This window comes from Plectropomus leopardus, chromosome 3 (assembly GCF_026936395.1).
Source record: "Plectropomus leopardus strain MGB_pleo_1.0 chromosome 3, ASM2693639v1, whole genome shotgun sequence".
NCBI classification, from domain to species: Eukaryota; Metazoa; Chordata; class Actinopteri; order Perciformes; family Serranidae; genus Plectropomus; species Plectropomus leopardus.
This window is the reverse complement of record NC_142178.1, coordinates 34,562,291-34,579,396: the sequence shown is the minus strand read 5'-3', so window position 1 is coordinate 34,579,396 and position 17,106 is coordinate 34,562,291. Positions and strand designations below refer to the sequence as shown.

At 44.2% G+C, this 17,106-nt stretch overlaps 1 protein-coding gene across 1 annotated transcript in view; it reads left to right on the top strand.

The window, feature by feature from the left end:
• The window catches only part of LOC121942505 (BCL11 transcription factor A-like), a 41,420-nt gene continuing 24,314 nt past the window's right edge, over positions 1–17,106 (top strand). Inside the window, exons 1-2 of the mRNA XM_042485724.2 lie at positions 1–368; positions 3,042–3,434. Of these exons, the coding sequence (XP_042341658.2) occupies positions 314–368; positions 3,042–3,434 (448 nt within the window). The 5' untranslated portion in view covers positions 1–313. The remainder of the gene's footprint in view (positions 369–3,041; positions 3,435–17,106) is intronic.

Genomic DNA, 17,106 nt, shown 5'->3' with positions numbered 1-17,106 from the left:
GTTTTCTATGTCTCAGTCCGTCCATCTCCTGACGTTCAAGTTCGCAGGAACGTCACGTCCGCACTTGAACTTGCAGCTCAGGGGGGTATCGCTGTACCCCCATCACTCTGTCTTTGCGTAAAAAGTCATGAAGAGGTCCGCACAGCCCGTAGCGCGCGACGCCTCACCCTCTGTGTGATCTGCCGTTCATTTTTTCTTTTTTTTTTCCTATTTGGATGTCAGACGCATCAATGAAGATATTTCATTTGGAGTCTACCTTATAGGAACGGATTTCCCAATGTGAACTCAGCTGAAAAGCCGCCACTAAACCAACATGTCTCGCCGCAAGCAAGGCAAACCCCAGCACTTGAGCAAACGGGAGTTTTCGCGTAAGTGGACATATTAATTTGACTTCATTTAGCTGTTTGTCCCTCTGAGCGAGCCACCTCTTGTTCTCTCACACAGGGCAACTTCCTCGGGGAATTTGAATAGGTATGGACACAGCCACGTACGGACACAGCACGCTGTCCTGAGTGAAATTACAAACACATCCAAGACTACAGGTTATTCTAAATTGATTATTGGATCGCGAGGTGGAAGTTTTTGAAACAACGTGACAGGGAGCTTGAACTTGTGTTGTATAACGCAGCCTTCAAGGTTTCTTTCGCCATTAAAGGGCATGCATGGGCTTTATGGCCAGAGACCTTTGCCTATATGAAGGCTGCCCGAGTCTGCTGCCATTTCGCTCATAAGTTTTCAGGTATAGAGCAATTCCAAAACAACAACCTTCGTTGTTCTTTTTGTTGTTATTATGCATTTACAAAAGGTTTGTGCTGCTTTGGACACAGGGAAATGGTGTTTACATACCCACTTGTCCACAGCGCAGGGACCTCGTGTGCGTTTAAGGCGGAATATAGTTTCTGTGTCACAAATTCCTCACAGCTGCTGCTTTAACATCACGTTTTATTTTTTAATGCGCAGCTGTGTTATTAACAGATACGTGTTGTATCAATCCACGCGGATCACCGTCAGCGGATTGTGTTCTGCAACTATTGGTTTTACGCGCGTGTGTGATAAAATTGCAGGGCATTGATTGAGATTGCATGATGGTATTTTTATGTGGGGTTGCGTTTATATTTGCAGGAGAATTCCCAGCATACGTCGGATAACAGCAGGAACTGCTTTATCTGTACAGTCTTGTGTGTATCAGTGAATGCCTATTGGATATGGATATGTCGCCAAATATACAGATTTATTTAAATCAGGAGCCAGTATATTTCTTTCTGCCTTTAAATGATTTTAAATGTGTCCGTGCATGCTGTTCCAATTTCGGTTGAAACCAATTACGCTCTGGCAACATGTATGCCTTCATTTGAGGGATAATTGTCAAAAGGGTTTGCCAGTGGGGGGCGCAATGTGATTGTAGTCCTGGGGGCCACTTATGAACTTGAACTTGATCCACTTTATCCCTGTGCTGCTTGACCAAGCGCGTGCAGAGGATCGTTTCAGCAGAAATAAGTGATTGTGTGTTTTATGCACACTGTGCTGCCCATCTGTGGTTTATAAAATGGGAAAATAAAGTGAAATATTACAAAATGTTAGGAAAAAATGCAAATATAAAGTGTGTAAAGACAATCAGTTCTAGGCATGTTTGCATGAAACAATTTACAAAAATATACACATTTAAATAAAAACTTTTTTTTCTCTTGCAGAGGTTTAATACAGCCTATATAAATTGTTATTTCAACTCTGACCCAGATCTTTTAAGTTCAGTTATACTTAGTTAAAAAACTTTTTTTTTTAATTTTAATTTTAATTTTTAATTCACATTATTTATTTTAACAAGATAATTAAAACCTAATCTTTCTTTGGGGGCACTGGTGAGCTGTTATGTAGCAAAAAACCCCCCATTTTATTACATATTCATAAGGCAGGAGAAATTGACCTACATGCTTGATACATGCATTTGTTTTTTACTCCGTTTGAATGTGAAAAAAATTCCCCATAAAAAGAAATTATTGATCTGCCGGAGCCATAAAAATCTAAGATGCCAAATGAAGAGGCTTGATTTCCTGATAGTGAAACCGACCCACTCCTGTGGCCCAGCAGGGAAACACAGGCCTAAACTACTTTAAATTCTGCCGCAGTCAGACGCCTGCAAAAAAAGGATTATGTTTGAGTTTTCAAAGTTATTCACATCACTCTTCGCGTGGCATCAAAATGAGATTATTTGGTTTGAAGAAAATCTTTCCACCTAACCCAGCCTCACACACCCCGCCTATGTCCATGGCATAAGCTGGTTAAGATAAGCTCCAAGTAAAATAGGGGCAAATTCCCTCATCTTTAATGCAGTCGAACATACAGGTAACAGGGCCTATCTTGCATAGTCCCTCACCACCTCCTCGTCTGACCCGACACGGAATTAAAGGTTGAACCGGCGGCAAGAATTCATCACATCTTATCTCAACATCCCAGTCGGGGCGCCCAATGTCGTTTACCGTGTGGCTAGATTACTTCTTTTAAAATGCTCTCACTCTCTCTTCTCCTCTCTCTCTCTCTCTCTCTCTCTCTCTCTCTCTCTGCCAGTACTTCAGGGACCTACTCCACATCCAACCCCTCAATGTCTAACCTTGGTTCACGAGATCCCAGCACTTTTAACGAAATGGGGTCCAATCATCTTGAACTCAAATTAGAATCTATTTTTTGATTCTCAGAGGTGTTAGGTTCATTAAAAAAGCGAGATTGGCAGCACAATAAAGAGGGTCAAGCAACTTAATCGTTTGGCTGCTGCCTGCAAGCTGAACGTGTCAGTCCTTATCGAAGTGCTCTTTCTTTCTTTCTTTCTTTCTTTCTTTCTTTCTTTCTTTCTTTCTTTCTTTCTTTCTTTCTTTCTTTTTTCTTATACACATTTCCCAACTTGACCTTATTCCTGTAGATGTCTCTATTTATTGTAACAAGAAGCACTCAGTATTGTGCTTCCCCTGACACACATTTATTAACAAGCTCTCCAGAATCACTTTCTTTCTTTAAATCTCACAATCTTCTGACTTTCTTCCCTCCAGCTGAGCCGCTGTCAGGTGTTTTACCAGAAGAAGACTCTCAGGACTCCCCCAGGCTGGGAGTGGCTCAGGGCGAGCCCCTCAAAGGGGACCAGGACCTGCTGACCTGCGGCCAGTGCCACTCCCGCTTCCCCCTGGCCGACATCCTGCTGTTCATTGAACACAAACGGAGGCAGTGCCACGGGAGCCTCTGTATGGACAAACCCCTGGACAGGCCGCCATCCTCCCCGCTCGCCTCACCCCTCTCCACGTCCTCGTCGCACTCGCGGAGCCACCATCAGCACCCGCGGAGGGCGTGTCACCCCGTGGAGGTGGCCGTTCAGGTGTCGCCGCAGGATGAGGATTGTTTATCTACGCCCTTGCAAGGAATAATCCCCAAGCAGGAGAATATCACAGGTAAACACATGTGGGAGCTTAAAATGGCTGCTGCACCAAACAAATGAGCAGGAAAAACAAAAGTCTTTTGGGTGTAAAGGTGCAGAGTGGGACCACACTTCCAAAGGTTCATAGAGAGTTTATTTCAGAAAAGGAACAAAAGCTTTCTTTGGTGGTTGCTTCCGGTAGCGGGGATGCATCCAATCTGAGAGTGTGACATATCTGCATTTAGGAGCTTCCTCAGCAAGCCATGAATCCACATGAAGACCATACCAAGCTGAAAATGATTGTGAGAAACATTTGCAGATAGTGAAAAAGACACACACAGACAAAGAAAGAGATTATAAAAGAGAGAGAGAGAGAGACTGCATCACAGATGTGCTCAGATCCTGTGGCCTCCGCATTCTCTCATGTGGTGCTGAGAGATGTATCTCTATCCCTCCCTGGCTTATTACACCGCCGTATCTCCCGTTCCCTCAAATATGCGCCTGCGAAGCCTCACTCCGATGCTAAAATTAAAAAGAGATAGAGAAGAATGTAATTACGCCGAACTGTCGAGCGTTTATTTGAGGAACCCTACAGCCACTAATTGTCAGTGTTTTTCTTGATTTGAGTAATTAAGGACTTCTTAAGGCGGCTGGTCGGTTTGTTGTTTGTCCACCGGGGCTGAATGGGGCTGTAGTGAGAACATGAGTGGCTGTGCAAACAAGCGTGGGTCCCTTATGGCTGGTTTTACAGAGTGGGGTTTGATTTTGACCGGCCTATTTGAATGTTTATTCATTTCCTTTAACAGATCCGATATCGTGTGCCAGACTAGGATGATTGTCTGGGCAGATTTAATTTGAAGCCAATTCAGGCTAAATGTGTGGAGAGCAGCGCTCAATAATGTGCACTACTGTACTGTATTAGTCAGCGCTGCAGCTCTGCAGACGGCATTGTAGAGGGACTACTGTTATCTGTTGTTAGCCAGTCAGCCCACTGTCACACAGAATGACCACTGTTCATTAGTGTGCAGTTTGTTAAACATCTGCTCCGTGTATGAGCACACACACATGCACACACACACGCACACACACAAACACATGGACATACACATCATCACACGCGCGCGTCCACATCCAACATGCCTCTTGGCCCTGTCAGCTGTTTGAATATGCTTTTCTCTGCTTATTTAGTTCATCATGCAGTGGAGTTCACATGATATCATAAGGTCAGTAGCATTGTGAGCGGAGCTTTATTTATAGGCCTCATGTTTCTTGGTGTTGTGTAATTCAGGCTTTGCTCGACGCTGTAATGAAAAGATTAATTTGGTTGTACATGGAGAAAGGCCGTGCCCTGTTGTGACACCTCAACCTGACTCTCTTCTTACCCTGTTACAACATGAAAACATTAAGGAAAACATGAGTGTGTGAGGTCAAGTTTACAGATAAGGAATAATGATAAACTTGCAACAGATTTGGGGTAAAGCAGAGGATGCAGCCACTGTGCATTGTTTCTTTAAAAATCTATGAAACAGGTTGCCTTGAAAAATTTAAGTAAATATTACAATTAGTCTTAATTTATGTTTACTTTGGATTGAATTAAGTTAACAAAAAAATGTAGTTATATTTAGTTGATTTTATAACATTGTTGCAACTTAGTTAAATCAGTCTAAGTTTTAGCAACTTTACTGTGTTGTATGTCTGTACTGTGCTGGTAGAAAACTAGTGAATTATATTTGTATTGTCTTAAACATGTTACCAAAACAGAACTTGCAGATCTCCTAACTTAATCACTGGCAAAATACTCTTTGTGATGATCAAGTGAAGTCAGACTAACTTTGTTTACTGAAGTTGCTAACACTTAGAAAGAACAAGGTCGTCCCACATTTTTAAGTTGCAACAACTAAGGAACTACAGCTAAATTTTGAGTATACTTAACAATTAGATATAAAGTAGGGCTGTCAAACAATTAATTTTTAAATGTCAATTAATCCCACAATTCCAGTAGTTTATCGCGATTAATCGTATTCTTTAATCATGTTTTCGATTCCATTACTTTGCATTTCAAAAACAGTTATGAAGTCCATATTGACAAGGTAAAGCAATTCTCAAAGTGGGCATGTCTGTAAAGGGGAGACTCATGGGTATCCATAGACCCCATTTTCATTTAGATATTTTGAGGTCAGAGGTCAAGGGCCCCTTGTGAAATGGTCATACCGTTTTTGTTAGGTCTTCACGTTTCATATGATACCAGTATCATCACTCTAGCTTTAACTCGGTACCCAGTATAGCCTCTTAAAGACGGAATTGTTGATTAATGCAATAAAATTTTTTAAAAAAAAGTGTTATATACAGACTTTAATTGCATTTCGATGAATACATTAATGCTGACAGCCCTAATATAAAGTACTCATAAATCAAGATTAATAGCTATATTTACTTTTATTTTTCAAGGCCACTGGTTTCCAAGATTATTTTAAGTAATGTCAACTTGTCACATTTTACAGTGTATAGAATATTCACACACATCAGTCACATATGCCTAAAAGCCCCACCACCACCACCTCTGTTTTCTGTGTCCAAGATTGATGGATGCAGACTGGCAGTGCCAGCGCGCCACCCCATGCCCCATATGGTAGCTGCCATGTTCCCTCACCCTGCTCAGTTAGACGCTGACACTGAGATGAGGCATCTCAATACATACTGTCCCTAAACACTGTACCTCTGCCAGGCCGGCTTCATGTCCAGTTTATTCCCGGGCTGCGTCTTATATGTTACACCCTTAAAGATTTACTGTATCCTGCTGCTGTGCATACACTCACATGAATGTGACCCCCTCCGCTCCCCACACTCCTCCTGAAATGTCACTTGACGCAGATGGATTTCTGTATGGACCGCAGCGTGGAGGGCTGAAAGAAGCTGCTGGACTAAAGGAGCTGACACCCAGGATGGTTGAACTTGGAGGTGGAGTGAGGAGGGGGCAGTGGAGGGGGGCGGTTGTCTGTAATACACCCAGAGCTGGAGATGAAGCTGTGCCTCTCCGTCTTTGGGACAGCTGAGGCCGTCTGGGAGTCTCATGGCTGCAGCTGGGGCTGGGGTCTGCAGTCTGGAGCTGCGGGCCGTTAGGAGAGGGCAGAGCAGCCTGCGTGCCATCATTTGCATGATAAACAATTTAAGATATGCATAGGGACACCGTCGCTTGTCTCCAGATTATGGATGGCCCAGAAAAAGAGCAGATGACGGTTTCTCACACAAACTATGTGACTGCAGTGTAGTGTAAAAGTGGATTTATGTCACGGGATGAAATCACTATAAAGCAGTGGTGAAGTGGATTCATAGTTTCACATTTGTTATTCAGCAGATTAAATTATCAGCGCAATGAATGACTGTTGTCTTTCCACACTGAGTAATTGGACGAAGATGCTTTTCATTGTTATGATTTAAGATGCACTCCTGTGTAGGCTTCATCATGGCCTATGTACCATAATTAGTATTTTCACAAAATCGTTTCTCTTCGCTAGATTTTACGAGTCCGGTTCCACATTCTTGTGCTCATATTGCTACATTACTGTGTCCTGCATTTATCCACCCCAGCATTAGCACCTCTTGCATTCTCACCAGTGTAGCCATGTGTGTTAATGAGGCCATTGTAGCCGCTCCAATCGACCACTATCTTACACTTTTGCTGCCTCTTTCCAGCGCACTGCCTCCATTGTAACCTGGACTTTGAATCAATACTGAGTTAATTATGGCAGCCACCTTTACCCCCCTTTTTTCCACCACGAGGAGGAAAACATTCTGACAACAGAGCCGAATTTCTCGTAACACCTTTCTGTGGCTGTCTTCATGCAGCAGCTTGCCTGTCCTGTTTGTCCCTCTGTGTTGTGGAGACAAAGGTATTTAGCAAGCTCCGTATTGGCACTGTGCCACCTTTCTCCAAAAGCCCCACACACTCCCTCATAAGCACACATATACACACTGGGTATCTGTTAGGCAGAACTGGGGGGCTGGGCATTGCATGGAGAGTGTGTGTGTAAGTGGCGGGGGGCTCCTTGGGAGTGATATCTTTTTTGTAGTGTGTTTGTGCGTGCACGCGGGTCCGCATGCGGCGTGCGCCTTTGTTTCGGTGATCACTTTAATTGATACTGAAAAGGCACAGATGCATGCTATTGTAATTATTGGACACCAGCTAATATTATCAACATAAGCACTCCATTGTCTGCAAAAAAACTGACTCTAATTTGATCCAACAGTTGCTCCGGGCTCTGATAAAATCGCTCCTATTTTTGGCTGTGGGCTCCACTAAGTTTTAATGAAGGTGAACAGGAATGGTTTTTAGGATGAATTTTTCATAGAGGACATTTTTGTATTCTGAAGCCGAGCTCTAAACACCCGCAAATGTTGTCGGCGGAGCCTTTGTTGTTGAATTGAGTGTTCGTGGCTCTGGGTGCATTCAGAAGTCTAGTGGATGTTTACATGGTAAGTGTAGATGTGGTGTTGAACTAATGTATGTGCATATGTGTGTGTGTGTGTGTGTGTGTGTGTGTGTGTGTGTGTGTGTGGTTTTCGACCACTTAAACTGTTTAAAGCTTCCTGTGTGTGTGTGTGTGTGTGTTAGAGAGAAAAAGAGGAAGAGGAGTGAGTGTCGGGCTGTTTGTTAAAGCTTTACTACTCTGGGCGTGCAGGCTGAACATGAAAGGGTCTTTGACTTGGCAAGCCTCGCCTGAGGACACCCCTCTGTGGACTATGCCAGGCCAGACTTGGCACAGAGCGCTGGGCCTGAGGGACGGGCTGGGCCTAAATATGTGTGTGTGTGTGTGTGTGTGTGAGAGAGAGCGAGGTAGAGGAGGTGTATCTGTGTGCGTTAAAGCAATGTTTTGTGGGTTTAGGAAGCAGGACTTATGGTGAGGTGGCTGCTGTGTGTGACTGACAGCGGGGGAGTGTGTGTTTGTACTTAAGGGTAGGTATGTGTGTGTTTGTGTGTGCTGTCCTCAGGGCTCCTGGCTTGGGCTTCCTGTGTCTCTGTTTGTCTTCTAACAACCCCGGTACCACAGCCTCAGGCCATTCAGGTGGAGGCTAGTTCAAGTATGCACACACACACGCACACAGACACACGCACACAAAAAGAGGCTTACACAAATGCATGCACCCACCCACAAATGTACACACACCTGTTTTGTGAGCACAACAATGCCCTGCACAGATGCACACGCACACTGGCACACATGGACAGTGTAAACCCCCTCCTGTGAACTTGTGTTTTGTCTGTAATAAATGTGTTGTGGCAGAGGCCCCATGATGTGTTGTGAGTTGATGAGATCTGTCAGAAACATATGATACTTATTTCAGCCCTCCTCCCCTCCGTACACTCTCTCTCCTTTTCTTTTCTCTCTGTCTCTTCATCTCTTTTCCTCCCTTTCTCGCTCACACACTCTCTCTCCTCGCATCGCTCCAGTAGTTTGTCTCGAGGGACTGGAAACTCTAGGTTTTGGCTACATTAGCGTGTCTGCACCTCTTAAAGGCTTCCAACATCCACTCTAGAGCTCATTCTCACTCTCGCAGATTTGGCCGCAGAGCAAGCCAGACGACACACACACACACACACTTTGCTGCCTCTTTCTTTCCCCTTTACCTACTGTCAAACGAAGCCATACGACAGAAACAACCTTGTTTGTCCACGGCTACGTCACAACGGGTTTAAAAAGTATCTTCAGAAATAAGCGTGTCCTGCCGCTGTCCTGTCAATAGCGTGGCAGGCAGTCACATCACAGGGTCAAGGGTCAGCTGACAGCGTCAGGGCCTGTCACGCCAGCCGCCGGCTTCACCACCTGCAGGTTAATGACTTTATTTTTAGACAGAACAGAAACAGAGAAGAAAAAAGTGTCTTTGATACAGCTGTAGCTCAGGAAGTGGCAGATGAGAGCAAAAAGGAGAGAAGTAGTATTTTAGGAAGTAGGCAGGTTGGTTTAAGAATGGGAACAGATTTTTAAGTTTTTTTTTTGATTTTTCAGAAAAGAATCCTTCTTTTTTTCTTGTATTTACGTCATCTTAACTGTTCAGTCTGCAGGGTATAAAAGTCTGCAATTGCTTGCAGCAGCTACTCCTCTCATCCATCAGTGTGACCTGATCAGCTCTGAATGGACCAACAAATCAAAAATCCACCCCACGAGCCAAAAAACTGCTGCCAAGGAAAAAAAGAACTCATGGAGAGCTCCACCTGGGCTGCGTTCACAAAAAACAAAGTAAATGCCTTAACATTTTCACTGGCCTCCATGCTGGTTTATACTGTTTACTAACCCTTTTTCCAGCCTGTCTGTGACATTGAACATGAAAAACCAGAAAAAAACACAAAACAAAAAAAAATACAGAAAGGCATGCTGCAGAGCCAGGTACACGACTCTGGTCTTCTAGCAATGAAAGAGGAGTCTCTTGTCTATTTTAAGGATTTTCCATGTTTAAAAACCTGCAAGCACGTGCTAATTTTGGTATAAAAGGGGTATTTCTTACTATAACCTCCTGCATTCAGTATGTCAGCTCAACCTCTGCAGTTTCTATTGTGACTGTGGTGTCTAAAGCTGCGGTGCTGAAGGACCATTGCTTTGTCTTTCTCACACCCATGGTGATAATGCTGAGGCCATGGGAGAGCCCTGGTGGCGAGGGGCGTCCTGTTAGTCTGAACCCACTGATCCTGGTCACTATCTGTCTCTATAATGTTTCTTTCTCCACTATCTGTCCCGCTGCAGGTCCCAGCACTGGGCTCGGCCTGTCAGAATGCATGTGTCTATTGGGTGTGTGCGAGTCTATTTGTGCCTTTTGTATGTGGCTGGGTGGTCGTCTACAGCTGCGTCTCGCCAATCTTATCTCAACCAGAGAGATACAGGACAGAGAGGGCCCCTGCGTCTGACGTTACACTTGTGAAAACTCGCAGCCCTCTGTTTGTGTGAAAGTCTCTGAGTGCCTTAGCGTGTCGGTGTGCATGCAAACCATATCTGCCGCTGCACTTTTCATAAATGTATACTAATAGGTTGTTGTATTCCTCCGGGAAGGAGTTGTGTTCAAAAGCTCATTGCCTCCTAATAGCTCAAGTTAACTGTACATTTGATCTTAGATTCAAATCCCACGTCTTTTAAAACGATGATCAGAAGATAGGGGCCTCATTCATTTTTTAAGAGAGTGCTAATTTAGTTATTAGAATCACTTTAGGCTATATGGCAGTGTTGGTGCACCGTAGTTTGCCTCGCACAAAAGCGTGCAGGCACGACTTGGCAGACAAATGAGATCGGCACACACCGCCATCACTTATGCACAGATGCATGCACACACATACTTACACCTTCACTCCATCCACCCCCCCACACCCAAACTGACCCCCAACCCTCATCGCGCACACACACACACACACACACACACACACACACACACACACACACACACACACACACACATTCATAAATGCACACTCCTGTCCTAGGCACCCTTTACTTTTGCAGGCTGAATCTCACTGATAACATGCTGGCGCCCTCATTTAAATTTGAAGCGCTTCTTTAATCTTCAAAGGCCTGATTGCTTTATGAATATGCATGGACTGAGCTGACTCTCAGTTCATTACCTTGTTGTAAATTCTAATGACCATTAGGGCCCCGCGCGGTAATTGCCAATTGTTTTGCATTTTTGATTAGCCCATTACCGGAGCGCATTCTGAACATGTCTGCCCTGCCTGCCTGCCAGGCCACGGCAAGAAGCAGAGGGAGGGAGAGAGAGAGAGAGGAGGGGGAAAAAACGGGGAGAGCGTGCAAGCAAAGGTAGTGTGAGGGGTAGTGAAACACGGTTAAAGCAGCGTCAATTTGGATGCTTGGCTCAAAAATTTTGTTTAGAGAGGAAAGAGAGGTGAGCTGGAGGGGTGGGGGGATGGAAGACACAATGCAAGAAATGTAGAACTGGATGTTCCCTTAACAAGCTCCGTCCAGCTTGTTTCTGCAGAGCTTGAGTGCAAGAGCGTGTACCTGGCTGCTTTTATGTCAGCATGTGTATTTGTTGACGATGTGCGCGGACGTCCGCCCTCACTGTGTGTACATGTCCAAGTTTGCGTGCAGTTTGGTGGATAGGGGTGGGTCGTGTGCTTGGAGCAGCAAGCAGGTTCTTGGTAGTGCATCCCAATGCACGCCGTGCCTGGGACTTATGAAAGATTGATGGCTCCTAGCAGAATGGCATCGCCCCGCTACAACTTGATAACATCTAATGGATAATTTAGCGCTCTAAAACCGGCAGGCCGGTCCCCCTCTCTGGCAGGTTGGAGAGGACAGCAGCTGCTGGGGCTTCTGGGGCTGCTGTGTGTCGGAGAGAGAGAGATGTGAGGACAAGCAGGAAAAAGAGGAAGAGAGGGATAGAAAGTGCGTGTGAGTGTTTGTGTGACCGTGATGTGAGTCTCTCTCCCATGCCAAGAGTAAGCTTGTAGTGTCACAATTGTTAGCCAGGAAACTCTCTGGCCCCTTTAACTACATGCACCTTAACTTGTAAATATTCCTGAAATAGTTGTAGTTAGAGTTGTGTGGGAAAAAACGAGATGCAGATGTTTCTTCACGTAAGAGGAGCAAGTCTTGTTTCTGGAAATCTTCCAGCATAAGTGGAAACATAGCAACAATTAACTTGTATTTAATTTAAAGGAATCTAAAATAAATAATGGAGAGCAAAGGTTACAACATTTTGGGCCACTATGGTATTACACTAAAGCACATGTTGTCTCCATATACTTCAGATCAGTGATACTCAACTTCTATCTAGAAATGTTCTATCCTAGAAATGCCCCTGTATATACCTGAAAAGCTGTGACTGGCCCCTGGCCTCCTTTAATTTTCCAAATGTGGCCCCAGGAAAAAGCAAGTTGAGTATTTCTGCTTTAAAGGGTAGTCTTCTGTTTTCTGACATGTTATTTATTGACATTTCATCACAAAATACATGCTACATCTAGTCTATTTTTATAGATATAATGTGGGTAGACGACCTATTAGTAACTCTCTCAGTATAATGCAAATCAGATCAATGGCACCAAAAACTAAGGCTTCCAACCATTATAAGAGTGCATTACTTTTTGCCACCAGGTGTGCAAGAAAAAGTGTCATCTGGCAATAAAGCCCCTTCCCCACTGGACAAAAAACTCACTAACATCTGTTTTTTGTCTTTAATTGGAAGTGTTGTGCACAATTGGTATTCTTTGGGACAAATGACTCTGCAGTAGTGACAGATTTTTATTGGCTTCAGCTGACTGGCTCCAGTCAGCAGTGATGCATACATTACAATTGGTGGATGCACTAATTTTTGTGCCTTTAGCCAACTAATGCAATGTAACGAAGGGCAACCACTAATTTCATCAGTCTGTGTCCAAGAAGTGAATGAACATTGTTCCAAATTAGTCAGCACCAAGTTTGAAAGACTAAATAAGTATCAGATATGAAAAAGTAGTAACGACTAGAACATTTTCACTGGCCTCCGTGCTGCTTTCGTCTGTTTACTACCCTGTTTTGCTGCATGCTTGTGATGTCAAACGTGACACACTAGTTAAAAGAAACAGAAAGGCATCTACTGCACATGGGAAAGAATTCTATTGCCTATTTTTAGTTGCTTTTCCCGCATATATCCGCTAATTTTAGTGGGAAAAGGATATATGTTTGAAACTCTATCATTTCGCCTGCCTGTGTGACAATTTAACATGCTCTTCTTGTGGTGTGCTTATTTTCCTACTTGCCGCCACCCATAATGAGCAGAAAATAATGCATGGAATACTGCATCACTTGGGAAAAGACCTGCTACGGAAGATTTCCATATAGCAGACCTGAGCTTGAATGTCGAAAAAGCCTACCTAGATAATTGAACCCATAAATGTTACAGGAACCACGTATGACAGGGGCTTCTCTCCTCCGATTCTCTTTCTCTGTCTCTCTCTCTCTCTCTCTCTCTCGTGTGCACCATTCATAATCTCCATAGTGTTTACACACAGCTCCTCGCCTACTGTCAGTCTCTTATTCCCACACTATTAAGCTGTTGACAGTTTGGTTAATCGTCCCGCAGTTTGACTTCAGGGGAACCGGAGAGGGGTCAGTGGAGTCCGTCTCCGAGGTGTGGAGGGAAAGTGGTGTGCGTGCTGTTCTTCGCTCCGTGGCGTGCCTTCGTGTCATGAGTTTGTCTCGTTTTAACAGGAGCAAGAGGGGGGTGCACTGGCAGAGGAGAAGGGGGGGGGGGGTTCTGTCTTTGCTCTGGTCTTGGAGGGGCCAGGAGGGGCCACAAACACAATGGCGAAATTGTCCAGCTTGAGCTAGGAGGTAGTGAGGTTAGCGTACTTGCTGGCTGGTCTGTGTCCAGCCTGTATGTTCACACTCACACATGGAGATTGAGAGAGAGACGTAGCAGCAGCAGCGGCATCAGAGCCTGCTATGGCCAAAGGAGTCTCAGGCAGACAGCATGATAGATGGCTTTGTTAAAGGGTCCCAGGGTGTCCCCTGAACTTGAAGCACTCTGTTTATCTTGAATAGGAGAAGCCCAGAGTGTTGGGGGGCAGTGAGGAGGAGGAGGCGAGGGAGAAAGGGAATGATATAGCTTTCAGGGGAAGGGAGAGAAAGGGAGTGGAGGAGGAGGAGGGAGAGCGAGGGCCTGTATCTGGGCAGGCCTGGCTGGGGGTTGGGGAGGTTAAGGGGGGGTCGTGAGCAGGCATGGCTGCTGGAGAGACGGGAAAGAGGGGGGATGGGGCAGTTCTCCTCGTAGCTGTCCATTAACAGATGAACTTGGCAATGGTCCAGGCCTCAAAGGTCTTGGGAGACACACACGCAGACACACACATGGATGCACACTTCCCTGGTACCTGCTGACTGTGGATGGAATGCCACCATGGTTCGTTTTTGTCCGGAGGCGAAAGAGGACACGTCTCTGGTTCACCTATGTCAGAACCAGTTCAGACCGGTTAGCCAGCCAGGCCGAAGGAGGCAAGACGGACAGGCCTTGTTGCCCGGCCCTCCTCTCGCTCTCTCTCTCTTCTCTCTCCAGCTCCTCTCGTCCTCCTCTGTTTTCCAGGCTTTAGAGGAGGAAACAGAGAGAACCTCTAACCTGAGGGCACAGGACAATGCAGAGGAGAGAAAAAAGAAGCGAGGGAGCGTGGGAACAAAGTGAGAGACGAATGGATCCGCTCGTAAACAGGGTGGGAAGAGGAGGGAAAAGTGTTTGGTTGTTGTTGGTACTCTCCTCTTGATGGGGCAACATGAGCTTAACACTGCTGCTGCTATTGTGTACTGAAAACATTACAGCAAACATGAGAGTGGTGAAAAACTGGGGGAGAGAATTTGATATGGAAGATGTACATAATGGAGCGTTGTGCTGTGTGGGCGAGAAACCTTCTATTTGTGTCAGCTTTACATGCACACATATACCCGCCGATCCATATATCATATATGTACACATGTGGCAGTAATGTAAATTATGTCCCCGAATGTGTTTGTGTCTGTGTACGCCATAAAATATGGACGCGGATCCGCTCCTAATTACAACTCGGATGTGTCCCTTGAGTTTTGAGAGCAGGCTGTTCACCGTTCCACTTCAAATACTTTCAGCTCAGGCACAAACCTTGCCTCGAGATGGCACATCAGAAAGCTCCGTCACATCACGGACATCTAAGGCATTCGAGGAAGCGAGAGTTTATATCTGCAGGATTGTAGAAATTTGTAATTTGAGTCCTTGTTTAGGCTGCAGCTATCATTTGTCTATCATCTTGATTAAATCGTCTCTGTGATTGATTTGAAAGTATACAGTTTTGCACACGGTTACAATATCAAGTAAAAGAGAGAAAATGTGGTCAAGGCAGAAGCGAACTGCCGAGGTGGGGAAAGTGATTTGTTGAAAAGTGTGAAACATGAGTGAAAAGGTTGTGTGTGAGGCTATGATGAGGTTTATGTAAGAAAAGGAGTAGATTAGGTGTCAGCTTTCTAGCCTTGCAGGTGTCTCTCTTTTTCTGTCTTTTTTTCCCCTCACTCTGTATTTTCTGTCCTCGCTCAGGGCCTTGTGGTCTTTGATTTTGACAAATGGACACTGGACAAAAGCCACAGTGAAGTTGATTCATCTTGTATCAGATATCTTCAAATTATTAATTTACTTTGATTCTTAGAGGTTTTGTATACATGTATGAATGTGATGAATATATGGACTCGGGCTGAGCAATGAGAAAGGTTTCAAATATCAAAAGCTGGCATTTAAGCTTTGTCAGATTTATAGGCCTCTTTACTTATAATTGATTGATCTGATATTTCTTGATCTGAATCAGGAAACTTAAAGAAAAGTTATTTGTTTAATATTGATGCATTGAGCAAATTGACAAATTGTGTTTAATGTTTATATTTCTCAAACTGACATTGGACAAAAAAATTGGACATTTTTGCAAACCACGGATTAGTACATTTGTGCATTATTTTGTAGCAGATATACTGCAAATCACTTGGTTATGTATGGCACCAACATTTTGTGGCAGCTGGAAAAGCAGGGTGAAAAACATGCCTTGATGTGTCATTTATAAAATGACAATTTGGTGGCTCAAATGGTGCTGGGAAACACAGCGATATGCTACAAAAACAACCAGGTTCTGTAAAAAAAAAACATCCAGGTTTGGTGCCACAAACGCTGCCGGGAAACCCCACAACATGCCACTGAAAAATCAACTAGGTTCTGCATAAAACCACCCACATTTGGTGGCACAAACACCGCACTGAAATGCTGTGGTGAGCCACTAAACACACCCGTGTGTGATGCCACAAAGGCTGCTGGGAAATGCCAAGATATGCAGCTAAAAAAAACACTTAAGTTCTGCAAAAAAAAACCCACCCAGATTTGGTGGCTCAAACGCCCCTGGAAAATGTCCCGATGTGCTGTTCAAAACACCCAGGTTTGCTAAAAACCAAAAGGTTGGGTGGCTTAAATGCCACCAGGAAATGTTGTAATATGTTGTTAAAAGCACAAAAGTTCAGTAAAAGAAAACACCTAAGTTCAGTGCTACAACACAGCTTGGAAATGCTACAATGTGCCGCTAAAAACACCCAGGTTTGGTAAAAAAAAACAAAAAACAAAAAACAAAAAACATCATTGTTTCATTTAACAAACACCAGTGAAAATGCTGTGAAGGTTTGCCAAAAGACAGCTGGTGCTGTTGGTTTCTAACAGTGGTCACAGTGGTCTGAAACTTAGCTGGCGTCTCACTTAGGTGAAACACCATCCACCATCCCCTCCACCTCCAGATGACAAAAGTCAGCTTATGTAATACAATTTTAGAAATGTTGATATGAAATATGCTAATGTAACATATTCGTGGTTTTCAGAAACATACAATCGTGAATATTTTCTTCCGGCAACTGAGCTGAAAACTAAGGTATTACAAAAAAGCATTTCAATTCCCAGCCACAACCTAAAGAGTGACTTGATGTCCAAACCTGCCAAAATAAAATAATCAGCTGATGTCTGGTGCATCCTGGTAAATGTCTCTAAGGTCCTTCTACCAGCATGTGATGTCGAATCAAAGGACAGTTGTGATGCATCTTGTGTCATCTAGATTGAGTGAGTTTTTATGTATAAATTCATCACATGCATGCTGCGGGGCAAAACATGGATAATGCATGTTTGCGTGTCTGTGTGTGCATGTGTTTGTCTCCGTGTAAACGCATGCAATCCCATTTGCATGTATTTCA